This window comes from Lathamus discolor, chromosome 6 (genome assembly GCF_037157495.1).
Source record: "Lathamus discolor isolate bLatDis1 chromosome 6, bLatDis1.hap1, whole genome shotgun sequence".
Lineage (NCBI taxonomy): Eukaryota > Metazoa > Chordata > Aves > Psittaciformes > Psittacidae > Lathamus > Lathamus discolor.
This window is the reverse complement of record NC_088889.1, coordinates 81324884-81342283: the sequence shown is the minus strand read 5'-3', so window position 1 is coordinate 81342283 and position 17400 is coordinate 81324884. Positions and strand designations below refer to the sequence as shown.

General features: G+C 39.9%; 2 protein-coding genes across 3 annotated transcripts; both read right to left on the bottom strand.

Moving 5' to 3' along the window:
• Positions 1 to 1190: 1190 nt before the first annotated feature.
• Positions 1191 to 6219, bottom strand: LOC136016628 (transmembrane protein 238-like). 2 transcript variants are annotated; one of them, XM_065684150.1, is made up of 2 exons: positions 5545 to 6219; positions 1191 to 2711 (listed from the first exon to the last, which is right to left on the bottom strand). In XM_065684150.1, the coding sequence occupies exon 1, from the start codon at positions 5953 to 5955 to the stop codon at positions 5548 to 5550; it is 408 nt and encodes a 135-aa protein (XP_065540222.1). In that variant the 5' UTR covers positions 5956 to 6219; the 3' UTR covers positions 1191 to 2711; positions 5545 to 5547. The 2 variants fall into 2 exon arrangements, with proteins under 2 accessions (XP_065540222.1, XP_065540221.1); XM_065684149.1 differs by having other exon boundaries at positions 5552 to 6217.
• Positions 6220 to 8665: 2446 nt separating this feature from the next.
• RSL1D1 (ribosomal L1 domain containing 1) lies at positions 8666 to 14485 on the bottom strand. Its single transcript, XM_065684148.1, has 9 exons — positions 14386 to 14485; positions 14160 to 14299; positions 13257 to 13395; positions 12771 to 12919; positions 12475 to 12576; positions 11512 to 11605; positions 11296 to 11424; positions 10344 to 10547; positions 8666 to 9194 (listed from the first exon to the last, which is right to left on the bottom strand). Exons 1-9 carry the CDS (start codon positions 14410 to 14412, stop codon positions 8862 to 8864), a joined length of 1317 nt encoding a protein of 438 aa, XP_065540220.1. The 5' UTR covers positions 14413 to 14485; the 3' UTR covers positions 8666 to 8861.
• Positions 14486 to 17400: the final 2915 nt, after the last annotated feature.

The window sequence follows — 17400 nt, the reverse complement described above, 5'->3', positions numbered from 1 at the left end:
TTTAAAGCAACCTGAATAAGTACAAATGGAAACTTGCAGTTTCTGTGTAGCTCTTCGGTAACATTCAGTCTGCTCTTTTTCTAATTCTGTTGAATACAAAACATTTACTTCCCAATTTCACATAAGCCAGTTACAGCCATGCATGACATTAGTTGACCTGAGCCCTAAGACCACCTGTACACATTTCCTTGGTTCTCCACACAAAATGCTAGTACAATAATTATCTCCCACCCAGAAGTCACATCAAACAGTTTTTTGTGTAATTTTCTAATTATTTTCTCTCTGAAGATGATGTTCACATTTAAGGAAAGTAAACAACATGTACCATATTAAAACTTTTAGATACCTGACAACAAGCATTTAATCCTTCTATGTAGTCACAAGCTAGGGGGTTGGCTTTTTTTCCTTTAGTGGAATATAGGATGACGTTTTGAGCTAGTTTTAAGGCTTAACCAGGTACAAAAAGCACTCCTGTAACCACAGTTTGGCTCTTTGTGATTTTGGTGATGTTTTTCAACAGAATGCATAGGACTGTCCTTTAAAGGAGTTCTAGCTTTATGTACAAAGCTCTGTGTTCACACAACAGCAAACAGTCCTAAAAACCTAGAAGATCTGCTTTCCAATCAACAGTATAGAAGTTCTTCGAATGGACTTTGTGCTGCATTGAGCTACAACTGATAAGGATACCAGGAGACTAAAATAGTTTAAAATATTTGTTAATGTTTAACTGCTAATAATTCAGCTGCCAGTTTCTATTTAGTATTAGCTTTCCTTGTTTAGAAAGCAGACTGCATGAAACAGTAACCGTTCACATTTTCAAGAAGAAAGGATCAGAACTCACAAGTTACACTGTCCCACAGCAAGTATTTTTTATCTCCTTGTTTACACACACCATACTAGTAACATTCCAGCACTTCTCTATGATTAGCACCCTCCTGAACTGAGGTGTCAGCTCCTATACTAAATTTTTAACACATACAATGCTCCAGTTGTAAATGTTTGAATTCCACGAAATTTTTTGGAGTGAAATTGCAACAGCCAACACCATTCTAACTACTATCTTATGCAACAATCATAAAGTCTTGATATTGGATTAAAGATTAATTACTTTGTAATCTACTGTGCACTCAAAACCCTGCCCAGTTCACTTGCCATTATGATTAAAAATTTCACCAGACTGAGTACATGAATGGATGCACGCAAATGTTCTCTTTAATTTACAGCTGCTGCTAATCATTCCACTTAACCATTACATCTCATGATTGAGTTTACAAGTGAAACTATGAGGAATCAGAAAAAGCAGTTCTTTCTGTTCAGAACAGAAAAACGACAATCTTGCAAATGACACGGAAACAGGGATCTATAGGCTTTAAGGAAGGAGCTGGTTTGGCCTCTTTTTTCAATCAGACCATTGTAACAATACAGTGGTGTCACATTGCAGCTCTTCTAAAAGGAGGAAACAATTGCACACACCTCCTAAAAACTGCAGTCAGTAAAAAGAAATCAGGTTATAGACCTACAAGTTTAGTGTTCATCTAACCTTGCTGAAAAACTGAGCATTTGGAACATTTAAAAATCAGCATATGCATAGAAAAGTAAGCAGTTACTCCAATAATTTACAAGAGAACATTGAAAGACATTGCAAAAGTTCACAAGGAAGTACAAGCACAGTATTCTTAGTAACCATTTTCCTTAAAGCCACCTGTAGTATTTGACAAGGTGTGGCATAAAACCAATCGTACATTAAAAATTTAAGACTTACCCATATTTGCCAATGGTGGACTCAAACTCCTCATGTAAGTTCAAAAACAGAGGAACTCATGAAGAATTTCTCCACACAAGAATTTCAGGTATCATTACCTTTAATATAAATTTTTCCCAAGTGCTATTTTTCACTTAAATCTAAGTGTAAATTCATTAATATTTTACAAAGCATCAGAGTATTTGTTAATCAACAGGGGATTTTTTTGATGGTATCCCCTTTACCAAATGATTCGACATTAGGAAAAATAATTCCCAATATTACTGCACTAAAACTACCTTTTCTTAGTCATCATATTATATCACTTGTAGTTATGAAGAATGTACTGGTGTGCCAATATAATTACTTTTACTTGTCTACTTATAAAAATCTCAAATTCCAAGTTATTCCAAAATAATTATGAAAATTTACAAGAGTCACTCTAAATTGTTATTTACACTATAAACAACTTTTACTATATTTGCAACTTTGCGTCAGTAGTTTAACATAGATATTTTAGAAGCACCCTTACAAACAAAAGTATTGCACTGGCATCATAAAAATTCACAGTAAGTTTCACTTCCAGACCTTGGTAAAACAGTGCAAGAGCTTTTTATCCAAACATTCTCAGGTTATTAAAAATAATAATAAAATCTCTATTACATGGTGCAGCGATTTTTCCATGAATCAGGTTTGTTTCTTTAGTTCTCACTTCTTAAGAGATCTAATTTAGGGGGTTTTGTGGGGTTTTTCCGCCATTTCAAAACATATCTAGTCCAATGCTGAAATACAGGTGTTTGGCAGAGATATGGCTCTATTTGTCCATTTTATAGAGTCCACAATGGTTGCAGAGATTATTCCATGATGAGAGAATCCTACTGCGTTGAGCAGGGAATTCTCTTTCCATAATTTGCAGCATTTCCTCCACTTTTAGAGGCAGTAACTTCAATAGTCGCATCTTCAACAGATCCTGAAGACAATACATTAAGAAAAGGTTACTCCAAAATAGTCTTAGAACAAGTACTCATATATAACTCTAAACTTTTATCTGAAGTCAGTCTTAAAAGTATTTCTTCTCATGTTTAACAGCCAATTGAGACCCAAGTAAAAGACCCATCAAGTCAACACCTGATCTCCAAGAGTGACCAAGTATCAAGCACATAAGTAATACCTCCTCAGGATATCATCTCAATGGCACTTACTGCCCCAAGTCTTCCTGGGCCAAATATACTATCTTTGCATCTCTTCTGTTTTTATCTGTCACACTGCCCCATGTCAAATAACCCCATGCTTCAGTTACACAGCATGTGACAACGCATTGGTGCCTGCTTTGTCTTTAGAGAGGCATTGCCTAGGTACCTTTTCCATACCACTTCTCACTGTATAGACCTCCAAAATCTTTTCTACTCTGCATCTCTTTTCAGGCTCAAGGATCCTAATCTACGTGTTATTCCTTTAATAGAATCCTTTAATAGAAACATTCCATATCTTGAGAATTCTCACCCTTCCCATTCACTTCTACTACATCTATATAATTTTTAAGATAGGTAATGGGAACAGCATATAGTATTCCATTAATAACTTCAAGAAGTTACTAATACCAAGAACCAGAAAAGTATCAAAATTACAAGAATGCATTAATAGTTCCTGTAACAAACTTCCTTATTTAGGAAACAGTTAATTTTCTAAACACTTGCAGTGTTGCTTTTTTTATGTTAAGAGAGCTTTGAAGTTAATAACTTGGGAAACTTCTTTTTTTTCCTCTAATGGCCAGTATGGTGTGGGGTTTTTTGTATGTTTTTTGTTTTGGTTTTCATGTGTGTGATGATGGTGTTTTTTCCCCCTTCTCTCTCTTGACAGTATCTGCCCAAACATGTTTAACCCGTTTGGTTAAGTTCATAAATATCTCCAGATGGGGAAAGGATTTGGTCTATCAGTAAGAAATGAACTGATTCATACGGCTGTTTATAAGAAGGCATAAAGTACTTCAGATGAACTTAACTACAAAAGGAAATCCTGCATTAGCTTTGGAGGTGCAACCGCTGAAAGTTAAAATCATAGAGTTTTCTTACAATGTGTAACATAACTTTTATAGACTCCTGGTTTGGTTCCTTCTGAATCACAGCTACTAATGCAACTGTACCAAAGTTCATTTACTGTAGCATTAGAAATTGCTGTTTACTTGGAAGAACTTGTAACAAAGCACTCTATATATCTGCCTTTATCGGAAACAATAAACCATAGATTATTTCTAATTAAAATCAATTACAAGACTAGAAACATTAAAAAATAATGTTTTTGAATAAAATATTTGATTTGAACAAAAACCAAATTCACTGCTAGAAGTTCATTACAACAAAAACTACATCTATGTATACATTTTGAAAGTAGGACCATCTACAGAGATAGCATATTACCTACTGAACTCAGTACCTATAGCTGCCATAAACTTCAGATGAAAAAGATTAGGCATGGGCATTTATGGCTGTAATTTCTTCCCTGAAAATATGGACCTCTGTCAATTCTAAATCTATTTAAGGGGAAAAAAAAAATCTGAGAAGGGAAGAATGACTTATTTTCAACAGCCTGTTTTCTAATTGCAGAAATAGTTAATAATAAACCAAACAGCAGTACCAAATCTTTTCAAGCTTGCTGCTTTTCTTTTCCACCTTCTGTAAGTTTTCCATTTAGCAATAGTTATCTAAATGCTATTTCCCTACTGCTAAAACTTCCACTTAAGAAAATTCTGTGGCTGTTATGAAAAATAGATGATTTCCACATGAACTTTCCAGTAACCAACAGTAGCTTCAAGATTTATTCTCAAGGAGCAGCAGAAAAGGCTGACCTTGTACACAGTGAATCAGAACTGCAGGATGTTCAGAATCCTTGAATAGTTCGGATACTTAGCGCAAAATTGTTTTTACAATTCCTTCAGAAAAGGACTTCTTTACATAGTGAAGTGAAAGCTCGACTTCTCAGCCCTAACCTCCAATTTCAAGGAATTAAGCACATTTTTCTTCCTAAACAAACATGCCATATTATATTATTATTATACGGTAGGGATACCTTGAAAGGCTTGATGACCTTCAAATCATGCTTCACAGTCGGACCTAGATACTGTCTTTGCACACTGAATAGTAGCGCATCTTTTTCAGATGACTGAGGTTCAAGACAAGTAGTTCAACTACTGATTACATTTATGGCTTCAAACCGTAAGCTACAACTCTGCCTCTAAGTTAAGTAAACACAAGTCAGCATTTCACCTTTTTTGTTGCCATTCTCCAAGAAAGAAACATTCCATGTTGCTGAAGAGGGAGCTTCTCCTCACGAGAGCTCAATGCGGGTCATGGTTAATGGCTATTTCATTACCCTATACTTACTTCTGGCAGCATTTAGAGTTACTGCCAGGACCTGTAACTCTTCATCAGTAACTGATCTTCAGGATCAGATCAGAATCTCACGGCTTCTATGCTTGCAACCTGACAGACCTTGCATTGAGCTCTCCACATGCTAACTCCACCACACTCACCCTTGCTCTACTCCAGCTGGCCCTTTCCATTCTTAGACATCTACAGGAAGTATCCTGCCTAACCTAACTGGGTCCGTCTCTCTCTATTTCTGTCATCACCTGGGTGGAGAAAGATTCCCCCCAACTTTTTCAAGTGGTTTAAGAGAACAAGTTTTGAATGGAATCTCAGGTAAGAGCTTTCTCAAGTTCTAGACAAGCTTAACGTTCCCTCCTCGCCCCAGCTTCCCTTCCCCTGACCCATCCCGGTGCCCCCCCGGGACCGCCCTCCTCGCACCTCTCACCTGCCGGCATCGGCGGGGCGGCCTCGCGGGTCCCCGGCGCGCTGCAGCTCCAGGCCGGTGGAGGAGGTAGCGCGGGAGCGCGGCGCGGAAGCGAAGGTGTTGGACAGTCGGAGGCTGAAGCCGTGCACCAGCCGCCGCAGCAGACTGTCACTGCGGACCTTGGGCGGCGCCAACCCCACGTCGTCGCGCAGCTCCTCCAGAGGCACCTCCAGGTTGCCCGCGTACCAGAACACCCACCAAATGAGGCTGAGGAAAATGCCGATGCCGCCCGCGTAGATCAGGAGGTCGGAGAAGAACACGTCGGCGAACACGCCTGCCAGCAGCACCGCCAGGCCCAGCGCGTCGAAGGCCAACGCCAGCCAGAAGGCGGCCACGCAGCGGCCGAGCCCGCCGGGGGCCGCCATGGCATGGAGCGGCGCCGCCGCCTCGGGCCTCCCACACCTGAGGGGAGGGCGGGGCCACACCTGAGGGGACGTCCTGAGGCCACGCCCCCTCCTGCACCTGCGAGCGGGGCCACGCCCCCTGGCGGAGGGGTTCTCGACCAGCTCCTGCGGCCTCTGAGGGGAAAGGCGGGAACGCCACCGCCCTCAGCACCGGCCCCGCGGAGAGCCCCGGCTCCCGGCATCGAGCAGGCAAGGCCCGCCTTGTCCTAAGCCGCTCTAGCGGTGTCCGGCATCCCGTTTGCTGAGACCCGGTTCCTGCAGCCGGCCTTCCCCCACCAGCGGCTTTGGACGCCCTCTGACAGGCCCCTTCCTCCTGCTGCTGCCGGGCAAAGTGGCTGGCACAGCTGGCTCTTCCTCAGGTGTTGCTCCACTTCGTGAGAGAACAGCAGGAGCAGCTGTTGAGCAGCCGGAGTGACCACCAGTGTCCTGGAGCTGAGGCATCCCTTCCAAGCAGTGGCCACAGATACAGCTGGACCCAGCTGGAGTTGAGGCAGGTGCCCTTGTGAAGGGGTTAAGGTCTGTACCGTGGTTTGCTCAGACACCACAGAAGGGTGGCACTTCACAAAGACGGTCTCAAGATGAGTGTACATCTTGCAGGCCTTGGCACATGCAAGAGGGGGCAGCTACTATAGTGGGCAATGGAGATTTGCAAGATAGTTATAATGTTCATCTGCAGTTATACAGACTATGTCTTTGAGGAAGTTGGCTTAAAAAGAATTAAGTTTTAAGCCAATTTAAGTTGGCTTAAAAAGAATTAAGTTAGAATAGAGCTTGATGTTGACAGGCAGGGAACTAGTGAATGCAAGATGAAAAATCCAGTCTGTAAAAGTTACGTAAAAGGCAAGATACATATTTCAGTTCACTCATGTCATTTAGTGACCTGGTACATCCCTTAACACTGCCAAGTCCTCAAGCCCAAGAACTACATTTGCCTGCAGGCTCTCTTACACATATTCTCATGATGCCTTTATATTTAGCAGATTAACAATGGTAAACCACACTGTTCCAGTAATTGGAAATATTAAGCCAATGGGAAGTCTGACAGGCCTAAGAGCATATGAAGCTTCCATGTATGTGTGGAAGTACAGTGTGAAAATGATACTGCTGGGGAAGACTATTCCTCCAATGCCAACGAGTGCTATTGGCTTACTATTAGACTCAATTCCTATCACAGCATTTGGTTCACTTATCACTGCTCCTACTGGACACTTGAAAATCAAGACTAGGTAAAGCCATCTCTTGATTAGTGACTGCCTGTGTTACTGACATTATTATATAAAAGATGTCCTTAGGAAAACACAAGCTGAAACCCTCTTAAAAATAAAATAGTTAAAATCATTCTAAGCACTTAAAGAGTAAAATATCTTCCATTTCACTTCTATCTTGAGAACAACTATGGTACCAAAAAGCCTACATTCCATTCTTCCTCATTATTTTGGGGTCTCTTTTGAATTTTAAGTTTAAACTTAGCCTCAAGTAAAACACCTCTGGTTCCACTTCTGCCTCACATTATGATGTTAAATAACCTAACTTTTTTCCTCTCACAAGTGTAAGAGAAAGCTATCCAAGTTCGAGTGAAGTTCATAGAGCTGCTTAGTTTATAGGGGTTTATTCCATTAGAATCAAAATAGTTCTTAGGAAGTCAAGCTGATTTTAGGGTTACAGCCCGATGGTAGTAGGAATTCTAATGATCATATACAACATGACTATTTTGCTTAATCTGAAGATTGATAAGAGGGAGAAGGCAGATCTAATTACAACAGAATAACAAATACTGAAGGAATTCTAAACAGAAATCATTATTAATAACCTTGAACAAGAATATTTAGAAAAAGAGCTATTTAAGTCTTAGTTCTAACACTGTGACACTCCTACTGTGTACATCAAACTTCTGTCTCCCTAGGGCACAAGAAGAGACAAAATGAGTTTGAAAATAAGCTTATTTTCTCTGCCTCCCTCCTCTATCACAAAACTGCCTTGTATTGTCATCCTGAGAAGGATATGAATTATACAGTGAGCAACAATTCAGTTATTCTGTAAAATTTCAAATCTATCACCTTTCAGTTTGGCAAAGTATCTCTTTCATGCCTTTACAGGACTGGTTCATGCGGCTGGCACACCTGATTTCATACAGCCTTTGGCAGTTTTCAGATGGAAGAAAACAGAATTGTGAGCAGCAGCCAGGGATCTCCTCAACTGAAATAAAGCCCAAAAGTGAAGGTAAGGAGATTTTGCTTAATGTCATAAAGTATAAATGGTCAAAGCATACAATGATAAAATTGTCCGTGCTTTAAAACAAACCAAACCAGAAACCCAACACACAAATACCCTAGGTAAAAACAGCTAAAAATCACATTAAAATTGGCTTGTTATCAGGCTATGGACTTGAATGTCTGGAGTAAGACTGATAGATGTCAACTTGCTTTCATTATATTGAACAATTTAAGAAAAAATAGTAGCAGCTATTTCACATTTTAAATCCCATATTGAACAGACTGCTGGTTTTGGTATGCATGCAGTATGTATTCAGACCTTGTCTGTTTCACTAAGCTGTGCCTCAGGAAAATATCAGTTACAAAATATCTGGAATAGTCACCTCCCTGCCCTTTGACACTTAAAAGAATTCGAATGCTCCTAGTTGGGGCCAGGAAAAGATGAAAAGGTAAAGAAATAAAGCTGAATTGAGTTTATTTACTCCAGCTCATCAGTCAGAAGGAAACATAACTGAATCATTACAGGTTTCAGTAAAAAGAAAAAAAACACCTCTTGGCAAGAGATTTTCTTAAGGTTTTCTACTTCATCAACATACTTTTTACTAAATTATGCCAGTGAATGACTATATAAATTGTGTTACAACAGACAACACCTCATTGTGTCTGTAGCTTGCGCACTTTCTTTGATGCTTGTTTTGGTGTTTTTTTAGACGTCTTGGCTGACTGGATCAATTTGCCAGCTTTGGATGTTGCAAAAGACTTTGCTTCAGGTTTTTTGGGAGTCTTTTTTGTCTCTTTTTCTTTTATCGCTTCCTTTCGCATGCTGAGCCGCTTGGTTTTTTTCTGTTTTGACCGCACGTCTGCACACTCTTCTACAGCTTCATGTTTTGGAGTCTCCAGAGGTGGAGGCTGTTTCTTTCTCTTCCCAAGGGGTGTTTTCATTTTCTTGACCACGCTGTCACCTTTTTCTAGACTTGGTTCCATTGCCTGTATTTAAGACACATAAATTAACCTTCCACCTAAGAAACATCTTTACATTTTTCCAGGAAGCAGCATCAATGAAAACTATTATAAAAGACAAATGCTTTTTATAAATTGCCCGGTGCCCTAGCCAAAATAATCTGTTCACATTTCACTCTGGAAGCAGAAGGTGAAACACCTAAGTCATAAAAATAATAAGAAGGAAAAAAAAAATAGAAAGAAAAAAAAGTAAGTAAATAGATTTGACAGATGCAAGGATCCTCCTGACCAGTCAAGTCGCTGTCCTCTGCTAGCTTAAAACCACAGTCCCCCTCTTAACATATTTCCAGGCTTAATAGACTGGGTAGAGATCAGCTCTATTGGAAGTCCAGCTGTACACACACAGACTGACACTAGGCCTAGTATTCCTTGGAGTTCATCATGCATTCCCAAACGGCCCTCATGAAAGAAGGCTGCTGTCACCAGGACAGTTTATACAGCCAAACTCTATTTGTATCTGTCCCTGGTCTCTGGAAATCAGCCTCTGGCGATCACATCACGTGCACTAATGTAGGCCTGTCATGAATGCACCTTGAAGCTGTATGAGGCTTTTTGGCAGGCTTGCACATAATCATAATTTTCATTTGGGTATTCCTGAAGTAGCACATAGTTAAGAGTTCAAGGATGTCCCAATCGCAAATGCAGTACAACTAATTTGAATTTCTAAGTGTTACTGTTTTATTAATCCAAGTATATTTCCCAGATATTTGTTAAAAGTGAGTATAACATGTCTACAAAGCTCCCAGGCTGGTTAACGAAACGATCCACATCATCTCCAATACTGGCAACAGTTAAGTCCATAGAGTACTTCATACAAGCTGCCAGGTCTCAATTTGTATTATGTGATAGTTAATGTTGCATATTACTGTAAGAGGAGGTAATAAAAAAAAAAAAAATACTTACATATTAAAAAATCTCTAAGCCCAAAGCAAACAAACCACCTACCCAAAGCACCCCCTCACACACTCAACATTCACTTTCATTGTCACAAAAAATCCAGTTCACTTCAAGTGTATTAACACACACTGATCCCTAAGAAGCAATAAAAGATTTAAACAGCTCAAAACCTTTAGTTTTAACTGAACTGGGAGTTTCTAGATATTATTAAATAATTACCTTCAGTTCAGCTAAGCTCGTTATTTCCATAGGCACAAGTTGAGGAATTTCTTCATCATTGTGATCACCTGCTTCTTGGACAACTCCTACCTTCTCTTTTACCACAGGCTCCTGAGCAGCAGCAGTATTAATTTCAGTAGCTGAAATGACTTCACTTGAATTCTGTTTTTTAGTTTCCTTCTTTGGTTTCTTGCTCATTCTCTTCTAAAATTAATTGGAAGTATATCTCAGACAAATCACCAAGAATACATTTTTAAATGTATAATTGTTTTAATATGGCTAAAAATAAGACAGTCTAGCAACATTAATTTAAATAGTGTGGCTGAACAGACCTAGACCTGTCAATCATATGTAAAATACTTTCAGCAGTTTATTAGAAAAAGCTCGTAAGTAAATGAACAATAATGTCAAGATTACAGTCTTTGATTATATATGCTCCAAATCTATTTCACACAAAAGAACATAAGAAGCAGAACTTAGTACAGAGGAACAACTAATTATTTACTATCTTTCTTAAAGTATGTGAGCGCTGCCCCCATCCATAGAAGTGTAGCTTGTGGATTATTCAGATACCACTGATTAGCCAGCAAATAATGGTGCATATTCTGAATCCATGTATATATTAATATTTTCAGAAGGCAAATATAAACAAACAATACAAGCAGAAGTTTCAAGACTGAATCTCAGATCCCTACAGTTTAAGGCTAGAAACGCTCAACTTATTTATTTCCAATTTGCCTTCCAATCTGGAAGATTCCACCATTCATTGTATTACCGATTATTTGAAACACAAAATCAGGGGCACCTAACCCATTTGTAGCCACAAATGCTTGGAATCAACTGTTAAAATGTTTAAACCCAACACATCAGACACTATAATGCATAAAAGCAAGACAAAGAACTAGTTGTTCCATTTCGATTTTACAGGAAGTATGAAGAAGTTTTTGTTTACCTTTACTTCCTTCTTTCTGAGAGATGGCTGGCTGTCAAGCTCATCCAAGTTGGCAAGATCTGCAGTGTAAATTGGCAGCGCAACTGACTTAAGTGTTTTGAGGTGAAGAATTTTCACATTTTTCCAATTCTGCAACAACAAAACCAGTACATGATGTAGAAAAAACAAGGCTGAATTATAAACAGACTTGGCTTTAATGCAATCAACCTGCAGTACCTTTGGTAACTTCTTAGCAATCACCTCAGCTGCTGCAATGATATTATCTAGTATCGCATCCACTTTCATTCCAGTGTGACCTACACGTGCTGTACTGAAAGAAATTAATAGTAGTATTTATATGTGGGCAAAATAAACATGCTTCAAGTTACTTGGTTTTAGGCATACCTAGAAACTAAAAGCACATTTCTGTGTTTGGTCATGCAACTTGTGCCTTATATTACTAAGCATATTCATAGAATCACAGAACTAAGATCCTTCAAGATCATCAAGTCCAAGTGTTACCCCAGGCCTGCCAAGTCCACCACTAAACCATGTCACTAAGGGCTCATATCAACACAGTCCCTGAACACTTCCAGGGACTGCGATTCCATCACTTCTCTGGGCAGCCTGTTCCAATGCCTGGCTACCTTTTTGGGGAAGAAGTTTCCTTAATATTCAATCTAAACCTCCCCTGGTGCAGCTTGAGGCCATTTCCTCTTGCACTATCACTTGTCACTTGCAAGAAGAGATCAGCCACTTTCTCACTTCACCCTCCTTTCAGGCAGTTGTAGAGAACACAACCCCATTTCCCTCATTATTTTCCCTCATATTGCCAATTCAGACCTTTTTAGACGCACAATAAATGAAAAACATTACAAAAAATAGAGTATTTTGGAAAGAGATTTTATCTAATTTAACAGTAATATTTTTCTAAGATTGTACATGCTGTTTGACAGTGACTGGCGCTTGGAAAGTCCTGAGGCTTAAAGAAAAGGAGACAAAAAGTAAAGTTTTACAGTAAAACTGCTCATTAAGTGGAACTACTTTATACACATTAAGGTTCAAAATGGCCCATATCTGGAGTAGTGACCCTTAACCTCTTTTACTCACATCTTTATGGAATAAAAGAAACTCACTTGAAGTTTCTACAGTTAAGGTACAACCATCCTTCAAGGGAAGTATTAATCTGCTCATACTTACTAACAGCACCCTTTGTTGGTCACTGGGAGTGTCGTCCCCTGGATGTGTTTTTGTAGTTCCTTAGCAAGATTTTTGGCTTTCAGGTTAACAGATAAAGGTACCCTAAAAAAGAAATGGGGGTAACTTAGAAAACAAAACAACCAAAACCCCAATAAAAATTAAAAACAAACATACAAACCCAAAACCAAACCAATCTCCTCCCCAAGCCCACCCTACCAAAACTTTACCAAGAAGAATCTAACCTTCAAAAAAAAAAAAGATATGGCAAAATGGATATACAGAATTTAAAGACCTACTTTTTCCTTTCATAAAAGTGCTTTCCCAGATGTGAGGGCAAGAGCCTTCTAATTCGGTCATCAGACAGAAAAAGATCAAATCTGTTCAGGAGGCGACGCTTTGCTTCAAACATTTTATACTCTTTTTTGAGAGTTTTGTATGAGATGATCTGCAACACAAGTTACACAATTCATTTACTCCAGTTTAGTCCACACAACTGAAAACACAGCCTAGAACACTTCTTAGAACTGCAGAGAACCGAATTCTGTAAGTGATGGTCTGTCTTGGTGCACTTCTTTACAATGCTCAAGACTATCAGCAGGGAAAGGACACAGAACTTGTTTTAAGAACTGAACATGGATCTCCTGCACAGTAACTGCAAATCACCAATCAGAATGTCAGCACATGGTAACACCTAAATCAGGGTTAAAGACAACAATAAAATAATTTCCTAGTTACAAAGAATTTAAGTATTCTTTTACACTGCAAGGTTGCCAGCTGCTTACCTGGCTAACACTTCTGATCCCATGCTGGAGTAAAAGTTTCTTGTATAGATTCTCTGTCTGTTCTGCTGATAAGTTTGGTTCATCCTTTGTGAACAGGCAAACCTCAGCTGTTTCTGGGCGAATGCCATGGGGCAGTGGTCTACAACAAGAACATGAGAGGGACAGGGAATGCTTAAGAGAAGAAAGACGTTTTTTCCAGAACTAGGTCTATCCTGCAAGGTTGTTACTCCTTAACAGGCACTACAGAGAAGCTGTGTATCTGGGTTCTGGTCTTTGTTAATTGCTAAATGTCCTTGGTGGAACTCAGGCACTCTTTAAAGCATCTAGAGCTGTAAAAGGAGAACAGTCACATACAGGGCTCCAGCCAGACACACACCTGCCTGCCAGGGGCCCTGCATTACACCACAGGTCCTGGGGGAAGGAAGAGGACCATCATTTTTCCTTTCTTTACACCATGAATACATCCAGTACTAAATATGCTTTTTCAGTGCCAGATATACAGTTGTAAACTTTCGCAGTATGGCACAGCTACAGCTTGAAAAAAACCTTGTAATTCGTACTTGAATTGGGGCACCTTAAGAAAGAGAAAAGGACCTTTCTGATGATTTGGTCGTGGCCTAGGACAAAAAAGCTGTCGATTCCTTTTCTTGAGCTTCAGGACTGAAAAGCACACACCTCGCAAGTGACAGCCAACAGACTCGGTATTCTCTACGCGCATGAAGCAGGCACAGCCGAGCCACCCCTCACCCGAATGCGGTGTGTGGTGTGCGTGTAAAGCAGCGGCCTCACCAACCAGGCCCACGCCAACCACCCCCTGAAGCTCATTACGAGCACAGAGCGCTTTTCCAACCCAAAGGACACGAGCAGCCCCTGTCACTGCAGGGCCGAGAGGGCATTCCTTACATGTGAATTACTTGTGCCACCCGCGGAACCTTCCAGACCGTCACCAGAAGATGAAAGTTCTCGTTCTCGTTCAGGAGCAGCGGGCCTCCCTTGGATTTACTTCTGGCGAAAGCCAAGAGCGCCTCCACCGCCTTCTTCACCTGCAACGGTACAACGCCGGCAGCAGCTGGAGTTAAAGCCAAGCACGGCACGGCAATGCACGCTCCCACCCACCTCCCCGCAGTACCTGCGCGCGATCCAGCCCGTGCGCCATGTCTGCCACGTGCGGCCACCGCGCCTGCGCACACACAGCCTCCCGGAGCACGTCCGGGGGCGGGGCCGGGAGCCCGACCCCTCGCGCTCCACCATGGGAGCTTGCGTCGTGTGCTAGTGCCCCCCCGTGGTGCGGAGAATCTGAGCTCCCCAGTTTCCTGCTGAGGGTGACAGTCTCGCTATGACTTTATCCAGCTCTCCGCATCCTGGGATGCAGCCGAGCTGGACCCCAAATCACAGCCTAATCCATCCCAGCATGTGTTTGTTTGGTCTTTTGCTACTACTGTAGCAATGGAAGCTCCTCTTTTTGCCCTCGACATCCTGGGCCCATTTCAATTTATTCTCCGAAGTCAACCTCTGTATGCCTGAGTAATGTTTCTAGATACCTTCTTTGCAGCCTATCCCTGATTTTACCTCATGTCTTGCACTGCAATGCTGTTCTAAGGTCCCCGTTTAGCCAAGCCAGTCTTCTGAAGTCCAGGCGTCAAATACACATGAAGTCAGGAGTCTTAAGTCGTTCACTCTAGTTTTTTTCCTGCTCTTTTTCTACTTAAGGCTTTATTCCTTCTCATTAGATGTCTTCAAACAAAATTTGTTGCTCTTTCAATGTGCCAGTACGAAGAGAAAGGAATTAAAACACCCTCCTCTGTTGACAAGCTGCTTTATGTAATGATTTATGTTTTCATTCTGCTGGTAGTGTTCGTGAGCAACAATGGACTAGTTGATGGCTTCTAGACTTCCCCAGATTTAGAAAAGAACTATATGGTCATATATTGATATTAAACTGAAAAAAAAATACTACGGAGTGAAAAAAAGTACCCTTGAAAATGGAAGTTTGGATTTTCTATTTTGTGATTTATACAAATGAACAAAATAAATTAGAAAGAAAAAGAAAAGCTGTCCTTTGTTGCCATGTAGTCATATAAAGTATTGATCAGAGAAATTACCAACAGGCCAGGAACATGTGGAGTAGCCAAATAGGGCAGATTCATTAAAATCTACTCAGCACGGGCAGAACTTGTGCAGAGGATACCGGCTGTGGTGTTTTATAAGCTTATAATTTTATTAGCCTTGCTGCTATTTCTGCACAGGCTTTGCATATTTTAGAGCAGCCATGTTTTAATAAAACATCAGCATAAGAGTGTGGCATGTTAAAACAAACCAGAAAAGTCAGATGAGTGGAACATCTTTCTGAAAATAAGCCAGGATAGTCTTGTAAGAGATAATTGAACAGCATGTTTGATGCCTGGCTGTACTGGGTCAGCAGAGCATTAATAGGATAAAACTAGAGGGACTATTATTAGTGACTCAAGTGCAATTTTTTTACGTATCAGTCTCATCCAAGTACATTTTTCTGCAACATTTTAAGTCTGACATGACTAAATTTTACTCAACATGGTTTAACTGACTTAGTATGATCATTTTCTCTTGAAAGGTGTTTGACACAATTCATACACAGCTGTCTTGGGTAAGTAGGTTAATCTTTGGATAAGAAATATTTCAGCTGAATACAGCATGCAATGAATATAAACTAGGGTGTGCTTTTAATATAGCAAGTTCACAAATAGTCTTACAAGGGAAATGAGGTTTGTTACTTTCATCACTGATGTCTAGTGCTGAACACTAAACATACTCTGCTGTTGCCCTCAATTTAACTTTCCTGATTGTGAAAGTATATATTTTCTCTTAACGCATTTGTCACACTTATTCAAATGCTAAGATTTAAAATTACATAATTAGAAGCCATTCTACCTCATTACTTATTTAAGAGGATGTTTCTATATATCCCTGCTTTTATACTTTCTCCTAAGAAAATGGAAGTACAAGTAGCAATTGTTTCTGCTATAAACAGGTCTTTTGAGGTCTGAGATGATTCCCTTAGCATGCATCCCACAAGTTCCATTCCCAGGCTTGTGTTCCTCCAAGTTATTTGATGGCAGATGTCAAAATCCCAGGTCCCTACAAGTGTACTGCTTTCAACAAAGCTAGCACAAAGAATATGCAGAAATTAATCCAGGACTAAGCCCCTTATAAAATAGACCTCAGAAGAGAATCTCCTTGGAGTTCAAGCACTAGTTTTCCTTAGATTGTGTTCCTCTGCAATCCCAGTGTAAGCCTCTAGCTAAAATCTAATTGACTGTCACAGAGATGGGTGCTCACAGTGCAAGTTACTCACTCAAAGACTACTTCAACAGAAGAATAGAGGCACCTGTCTTCATGACACAAGTGCAAAGTTTTGTTAAAATCCTTTGCCTGTCACCAGTTCTACAGGCTTAACAGATGACAGAAGCACACCCTCGAGTACCTTTTTTTCATTCAACAGTTTGTTTGTCATATCTCTTATTACTCTTATTCAGAAGTATGTGAACTTTTTTAGGTGTATGTATCTGAGGGGAAATGTAGAAAACCCCAATATACATTGGAAATTTAGACTTTCATGGAAGGAAAGCCAAGGTAAGGATATGTACTACTAAAAGTTACATATACACACAACAGATTTGAGGGTTGTTAGCATAAATTTCGATTTTATATTAAGACTAGACTCCTTGCTAGCACTTCTCCAGAGGAAATGTTTTGTAAGGTTTATAGTGTGTTAAAATAAACACAAGGAAAGAAACAGGTTCACAATATAAAATCTCCAGTAGTAACTCCAATTTTGTTGGTATATTTTTTTACCAAATCCTCTATAAGATATACAAAAACAACAGAGTAAGTAAGACCCTTTAACTATCAGGAAGAAAACAGTCTTGCCTGGAGTACATTTCATCTGCTTTAACATCATCATTTAAACAGTCTGCATTAAGAACCAAAAAGCTAAAGTAACACAGAATAAAATAGTTGGGACATTGAAACAATCTTTTTTTCTTAGGTAATATTCAGTAATAAACACTTATAAAACCACATTTCTCATAATTAACATAGTTTTCAATATACTGACTGGTGCTATATGTAGCCTAAAACAGAGGTTCTTCATTGAGCAATTTTCGCT

What these genes read in the sequence shown, in the direction of transcription:
- LOC136016628 (XM_065684149.1), bottom strand. Translation starts at nt 5,955, where the DNA reads ATGGCGGCCCCCGGCGGGCTCGGCCGCTGCGTGGCCGCCTTCTGGCTG.
- RSL1D1 (XM_065684148.1), bottom strand. Translation starts at nt 14,412, where the DNA reads ATGGCGCACGGGCTGGATCGCGCGCAG. An exon ending in ACGGGCTGGATCGCGCGCAG is followed by an intron (nt 14,300 to 14,385) that starts GTACTGCGGGGA and finishes GTACCGTTGCAG; the next exon opens with GTGAAGAAGGCGGTGGAGGC. An exon ending in GGATCAGAAGTGTTAGCCAG is followed by an intron (nt 12,920 to 13,256) that starts GTAAGCAGCTGG and finishes CTTGTGTTGCAG; the next exon opens with ATCATCTCATACAAAACTCT.